The sequence below is a fragment of the Rhagoletis zephyria genome, unplaced genomic scaffold (genome assembly GCF_001687245.7).
Source record: "Rhagoletis zephyria isolate East Lansing unplaced genomic scaffold, Rhagoletis_zephyria_1.1 Rzeph_scaffold_00556, whole genome shotgun sequence".
NCBI classification, from domain to species: domain Eukaryota; kingdom Metazoa; phylum Arthropoda; class Insecta; order Diptera; family Tephritidae; genus Rhagoletis; species Rhagoletis zephyria.
The window spans coordinates 87,770-95,435 of record NW_016157640.1 but is presented as its reverse complement, the minus strand read 5'-3'; the positions used below and the strand labels follow the sequence as shown (position 1 = coordinate 95,435).

The following is a 7,666-nucleotide window of genomic DNA, read 5'->3' as shown; positions in this document are numbered from 1 at the left end:
CTAAATACGCCAGTAACACCACCTTGTATATATTCGCCTTGACCAAATTGTATAAATCCGCCTTGCTTGTCCTATGCGATTTATATTATTAAAGTAAAAAATTCCGAAAGAAAATTCGCCTTGGTATCGGGTTTCGCGACGAGTACTTTTTTTTCGATACCTACTCAATACTTGGTTCATAAGTATCGATTACAAAACTACTTGGTTCGAACGAAACTTATCGATTGTGTACTTGTATTTACTCATACTGTTTCATCCCTATTGCTGACAAGAAAATTGCCGTGAATGTGAAAAAGTAGACTACTATTTCAGAAAAAAAAATTTTATCACTTTTAAAACGAATTATTTAAATACTTCTTATATAAAAAACGAAGCACAATTCTTCTTTTGGATGGAAATACTCTAAAATAGAAACTAGTCGCAGTGAGCGCAATTTAGTGAAATTATTACGTGTGTTGCCGAGGTGGTGTACGTGAAAAAATGTGCTGAGCGACGGAGACGGAACGAAGGCCTATGCTAAAGATTATAATACATTGGCCCTTATGAATAATAACTAATCAACTGTTTTTAATTAAAAATTCAGACCTTTTACTTGAATTTCTTTGAATACATCGCTAAAAGGTCTTAAATTTTAAGAAAAGGCAATTTCTTTTTATTCAAAAGGTCCCTTGGTAATCATTTATTACTGATTTTATGGGGTTAAGATATTAATGCGCGGATTGAAATATATGTGGGTTTTCTTCGGCCCCTTAATTAAGGGGCCAAAATAAAAGGTGAAAGCAAAAAGAAATTTGACGCTCCTCAACGAACATATTCCCTAATCAGCAAATAAGGAAAAAATACGAGAAGACAGCAACGAAATAAAAAGGGCAAAACCGACTGGGAAGGTGAATAATCGGTGCCTGTTCAGTGCGAATCAATCTCAAATTGTCAAAGTGCTGCCAGTGAGGCATATTTGTTATTTTTTTTTTTATAATTTTCAACGAAAAAACCACAAATACTTGGGGGGGGGGATATAAAACCAAAATCTCCAAACGACGACCATTGTTGGCCAATTCCGCTGCGCAATTTCCAAATTACCAAATCGAGCAAAACATATACTAAACGCAATAACAAATATATCACCAATACGAAAACACGAAAAGAGAAAATAAGAAATTGTCAACGTCATTCTCCAATATCGCTTTCGATTTTCTATTCTCTTTGGACACAACTCGAACGAATTTTCGTTAATTCGTTGCAATTGTCACGATTCAATTGTGCGAATTATTATTTTTTCATTTTTAATTTGGTTTTGTACATTGGCCACTCGTGTGTGCGTGTGTGTGTGATCCTATTCTTCGGAACGCTTCATTCAGTGCTGTCACTGTCCTTGAAGCCCACTCCCGAGAACAGATCCCACATCGTGTGCCGTTGCCGTACAATCTTTGAATGGGACACCAGCTATGAACCAACTGAAATTCACGCTAGCGCAGATTGGTATTTTGGTCAAACAACTGAACAAGAAAAATTTTGCTGAAACCAGCGAGAGCATAAATCAGGTAATTTTGATTATAAACATAAAATTTTTCGTAATAATTTTTTGATAATGATAACGATCCAAAGATCACCCATATGTACATATATGTTCATAAGTATAGGTACACCTACACACCATTATGCCCCGTTAAGGGCACTTTTACTGTAAGCTATTGTGTGTTCAACAATGACATTTATTGTCATGTTACAAGCGCGAACAGTGGTAGGTTGAAGGCAGTGTTGATAATTATAGCGGAGGAGGTGCATCATCACCGTACCACTTGATCAAATAACGACACCTCGTAATTACTCGGTCATATCGGACTCTTGGCTTGTTGACTGCTATCGTTCATTCATTGAAAGAAGACACGAATCGCCACTGAACAGCCCCATTTCTTTTGTTTGCTCTTGACTGTTCTGTTTTTCGTTGCTACTTTGCAGCTATTTTCTGAGTGGGTGCCGTATTTTCGCTATTGAGTTTGGCAGAAATTTCATTGTACATGCTTATACTATGTTCACGTTGAAATTTTAACTTGAGTTTACCGTTTTGAGTTATGAGCAACAGTCGAAAAATCATAATTTAAAGCCAAAATACAATAGCGCAGTGGCAGTGGCAGTGACAGTTCTTAAAATCAGCTGTTTGGCAGTCACTGCCGTAGCGAACACAATACGGCGTTGTGAGTGACTGCTTTTGTGACATTCCCTTTTGTTTGTTTACATTTTTGTTTTTGCTTTTTAGGCTTCAGTGGCATCAACAGATGTTGGCTGCGTTTCATTTATGTCAAATTCAGCATGCGAAGTTTGCTGTGATGAAGGGTGCGGCAGTGAATTTAGAATTTGGGCTAAACTGAGCAGTACTGCTAGCTGCAACTGCTGTATTGTGAGTCGCTTCATTGGACACCATACTTTCTAAAAAACAGCTGATTTCGAAAAACTGCCTCTGCCACTGCCACTGCGTTATTGTATTTTGGGCTTAATTTGACATTTGTTTGTTTACTTTTTCTATCCACATTTAAGCTGAAATTAGTCAAGAGCGTAAAAGCACTGGTACGTAAACCCGAGTCAACTGACACGATCTATCTTACCAGAACGTCATGTAAATGAAAACTCAACAACGCAGAGTTTTTCTATAGTTGTAGCCTGTAGCGCAGAAATCTGGGAAATTTAGATTTTTCCGTGTCAGCTGATTGCTTTCTTCTATAGATGGTTGCCAGTTCGTCAGTTTTGCAAATGGTGAAAAAATCATAAGTTCCTATTAAAAAAACGTTTAAAATATTTGAAATTTGCTATCGAATAAGATAAGTACCATGATAAAAACATAGCAAGGTATAACCGTTCTCTCAATTTGTCGGCCATGATTTTTTTTTGAAGTTTGCCAACATTTTAAAATCATATAAAAGTGAAAATAAAAAATTGAAATTGTTCGAAATTGTTGTTGCTTGAGATTGAAAATGAAAATGTGTGTGTGAGTTTGTGAGTAAATTTAAAAATTAAATTGTTTGGAAACGTCAAGAATCTTAAAAGTGACTTTATATTTTGCTACGATCTATTATAGCACGAAAAATGGAAATGAAAAGGTAAGTTTACGAAAAGGCTTGGATGAGTGGCAAGACTGTAGTAAACAACACTGAAGTAAACAGCTGGTTTCTGCCTATTCACTGCGGGCTCCGGTAATCGACAAAATTCTGCGTATACAGACAGCGTTTAAGTGTAAGTTCTGCCTTCTTGACTAATTTCACCTTTAGCCTGTTCCCGTACTCCAGGATTTAGATAGAAATAGTCCGCAGTAGCCCTGGTGTAGAATACCAATCGTTTAACCATAAAGAAATAAAAATTGTAGCTAAATAAAACTTCTCACGCTGATTTCAACCATACCAAGATTTTTTGGCGCAAATAAAAACGAAAGCCAATAAAAGAGGTTCAAATTTAACTATTATATTTTTTATATATATAATATCTCGGAAACTATTTGACCGATCACAAACATATTGATGCTAATTTAAAGATAATTTAAATACCTTACGGCGTTTTTACATTGGACAATGATGTTAAGACAATAAAGTTCTACGTATTAGTTGTCAAAAACGCTGATAATTGTCTCCGTGGCGTAGACGCGCTGACAATATTGATGACAATACATTTTGAGCAACGTTGAGTTATAATTTGCAGAAATACGCATTTAGCGCGAGCTATTTATGCTAAAACCCAAAAAATAAAGAACAAAGTTACATACACACCAACGTCTTTTCAGTCATTATAGTTCTTTTGTTGTGAATTTCTCTTTCTTGCACAAGACGTCAAAATTATGGTCTGCATACGTCAAATCACTGNAACCCAAAAAATAAAGAACAAAGTTACATACACACCAACGTCTTTTCAGTTATTATAGTTCTTTTGTTGTGAATTTCTCTTTCTTGCACAAGACGTCAAAATTATGGTCTGCATACGTCAAATCACTGTCCGATTTACTGTCTTTAAAATTATCAAGACAGGGATTGAGACAATTGGAGAAGTATGCATGTATTGCTATTCGCATGACAGTATTGTCCGGTGTAAACCCTAAGTTATACGCGACGTATAAAATATAAACTTTTTGGAAACAAATTTTAAATAAACGCAATTTTAAATATATATATATATTTATATATATTTTGGTTATTACGTATTTCTGGCTTAAAAATATAAAAAAATTATGTATACCAAGTGAAATACCCCCTAATTACCTCTATTTTGACGTCATTCGTTTTTAAAGGTTCTATTGTTCAGAAGATACTATAATTAAAAAAATCAAAAACTTAAATAAAAAAAAAAATATTAAAAACAAAATTGGCGAGATGCATGGGGCTATTTTGATTCATTCCATTTTTATTAGAATAAAATTTTCACAAAACATTTCAAAATCCAGATGGCTGGAAATATCAAGCTCATTTGGCCTCAGTAAATTCCACTGCGTGATTCCGCAAAATCCGCGCCAACACCAGCATATGGAAAGCGCCAGCTCCATTAACACCAAGCAACACATGAGGTATACACACAATTCGCCACAACTCTTAATCTTAATTTACACGTTCTTTGTTTTTGCTTTGAGTGCTGAGAACGTATATTTAAAGCTCTTACTCAAGAATGGTGAGAATATCGTGGCAATTAAATTCGGTAGGCGGTACAAGCGTTGCTCATCGCCGAAAATTATAGAAATAATATACATGACACCACTGTATGGTGTACTACACTTAGTGCGTTCCAGAACGTCTACGATTTGCAGGTTCTGCAGGATTTAGTCCAAAGTCGTTCCCGTACGCCACGTTTACATAAAGTTTATTAAAGACGAAAACAGCTGTTCCTGTAAAACCTGAAAATGGGGAAGTACGGGAACAGGCTAACTGTATGACGACACACAGTACCCTGTGGTGACACTCAGATGGCGCCGTGTTCATTCAGTACACTGCGATATTGCGCTGAGTTAGTGTACTGCCATTTGTAATAGCAATTTAGAAAAAAGTGTGTGACGCTCGTAATTTGAAGTTTGCTATTTCTGTTTTGCTTCTTTCTTTATATGTATTTTGTCGGGGGTTTATTTCGGTGATTTTTAAGCGATTTTCAATAAATTTTTGTGCAAATTTAATTAAAATGAAGTGTGCGGTGATTGGTTGCAAAAACTCGTACAAAAATAATAAATTGGTTAGCACAAATATGTGGTTCAAAATTGCTTGCATTGTTTTCTTTATGCTTCATCTTCATATTCTTTGTTTACTTTTCAAAGAAAATAACGGCGCCGAAATTACAAACGTCAGCCAGAAAATTACTTTTTTCTTTTGCTTCATCTTGTCAGATCTTGTGTAGTTGGATTATGTACTGACACCACAGGTGGCGCTGGCGTTATTGAGCTAGCGCCAAAAAAATGCGCTATTATCCATGGCTAGTGGTGGCAAAAAATGAGCCTAGCGCACATAGGCATTTGGGAAAATCCGTTGCCTTAACACCACAAACCTCGATAAATTTTTGCGTACATACGGTAATTGCGGGAACTTAAAGAACTTTACACTGCTTTGTTTGCAGAGAAAAACGGTATTAGCGCAGCCGCTGATAAAAATCCTTCTATAAATTTTTAAGTTCTTCCCACATTTGAATAAATAAATTTTAAAATTATAAATTTTCATTTGTTTATTTTTTCCCATTCCCCTTTTGACTGTGAGTGATGGTGGACGCGTTTGGCGCATAGTAGTGACTATAAATCTTTTCTATTGGCGCACAAGCACATGTGTATGTGCGATATACATATGTATATCAAGTGAACAGCAAATCTGTAAAAGTACAGCAAACTGTGGAGCTCAGGGCTCGAATCGTAACATCCGTTCACTGATCGAAAACGATACGAAAGAAAATTACGTGATACGTCAGGCAGTATAAGCTGAATGAGACACAGAGTACGTTCACGTATGCCATAATCCGAAAAATGGGTTTTTACGTGACGAGTAGTACGATATCGTATGTGACGATTCGAGCCCAGGGCTTCACGTGTGGCGGTTCCGCTTCTTAATAATGTTAATCTTTGTGAGAAATTTACTTGGGCACCATATTGTGTGATAGCAGCAAGAGGTCAGGTGAGTGATTATAACTTTAGTTAGGGTTGCGAAATCTTTCGGGCTTTTGCGCTAGTGTTTTTCTTACTTAAAAGTTTTAGTTAGTCTGGGGCGCCTTCGGCTGACGACTTCGAGACATTCTCGAACATAAATTCTGCAAAAGGCAAACGCCTTAAAAAGTTTGTGAAACTAAAATAACAAAAATATAAAAAACGCAAGATTTTGCGCAGTTCAAACTTGACATGAGTGGAGGAACAAAGAAGTGAGAACGAAACGAGCAGTGACATACAAACAGATAACGGGACGCTGACGACTACCGATAGTCCGCTATTGGCACCGGACAACGAACAAAAAGCAGGTACAGTGACGACATTCCCACGACAGCCGGTTCTACGTACCGGAATGACTCGGGTTTACGGTTTTCACCTCTGAGGAGCGCACCTATATCAGGGTGATATCCTGCCGGGCAGCAGGTGACAGGGGGTATGTATATATTAAATATTTCGAGCTCGACATCGCCTGACCGGATAGCGATGCCCTGACATTCTAGGGTGGTATCCCTGCGGTCGATGTCTGCTTCGATAAGACGATACTGCACGGTGTGGTGCGTGATGAACGCTAAGCCACCACCATTATCTCGCTCGCGATCTCGACGGTGCACGTTGTACCCGGCACAATTCAACAAAGTTGAATTGCTGTGCAACTTCGTCTCTTGGACCGCAGCTATTAATATACCATGCCGACACATAAAGGCGGTTATCTCCTCAATCTTGCTCTGTAGCCCGTTACAGTTGAATTGGAGGAGCTTCATGTGGTTCGGGAGACGTGTTGTGATGTGGGGTGTGAGTGAGGTGTATGTTCTTGCCGTCGTTGGCTGTGTGTGCTGCTGGGGTGATTGCCTCCCTGTGGTGGTAGTGGGGGGCGTCGCAATTGATGTCAGCGACCGAGCAGCGCAACACGGGCCCTCGAAGTTCCCCGTCCAATCTCGCGTGGTGCGCAGACCTGAACATGCCCTAAAGTGGCACCAGCCAAGGCAGGTGTTGCACTTGACTGATGTCACATTACGGAATATTCTGGTCTGACATACCGTGCAGATTGTAGGGGGAACCAAGGGTTGTTGGCGGCGGCGTGTGGGTGGTGGTGCGGTTGTGTGTGTTATGTGGTCTGTGGTGGCTGTGGTATGTTGTTGTGTTGTGGCGAATGTGTGTGGTTGCTGTGTGAGTGTGTGGGGCTGCACGGGCGGACTATGGGTTGCCGTGGAGGCTGCTCTATTTGAGCAACAGGGGGCCACGTACGACGTGGTCCACTGTCTGTGTGTCCGTAGTCCCGAGCAGACCCTGAGGTGACTCCACCCCTCGCAGGCATTACACTTGACTGAGGTGGAGTTGTGGTGTAAACGTCTCCGGCATACACAGCAGGTGTATATTTCTGGCCCAGGGTTTGACTCGATGCCAGCCCTGAGTAGGAGAATGCGTAGTGAATGTTGCCCTATGGACGGACAACTTCTGAGATACTTCGCCGACCTAAACGGGGTTAGATCGCCGAAACAACAGCCCTTGGTCGGGTGA

General features: G+C 39.2%; 1 protein-coding gene across 7 annotated transcripts in view; it reads left to right on the top strand.

Annotated features, from left to right (window-relative positions):
• Window positions 1-236: 236 nt before the first annotated feature.
• The window catches only part of Not1 (CCR4-NOT transcription complex subunit 1), a 71,028-nt gene continuing 63,598 nt past the window's right edge, over window positions 237-7,666 (top strand). The window contains exons 1-2 of one of the 7 annotated variants that reach the window (XM_017612534.1): window positions 237-295; window positions 664-1,541. In XM_017612534.1, coding sequence (XP_017468023.1) covers window positions 1,446-1,541 — 96 coding nt within the window. In that variant the 5' untranslated portion in view covers window positions 237-295; window positions 664-1,445. Of the gene's footprint in view, window positions 483-663; window positions 1,542-7,666 lie in introns of all 7 variants that reach the window. The other 6 variants (XM_017612536.1, XM_017612533.1, XM_017612530.1 and 3 more) reach the window with 6 other exon arrangements.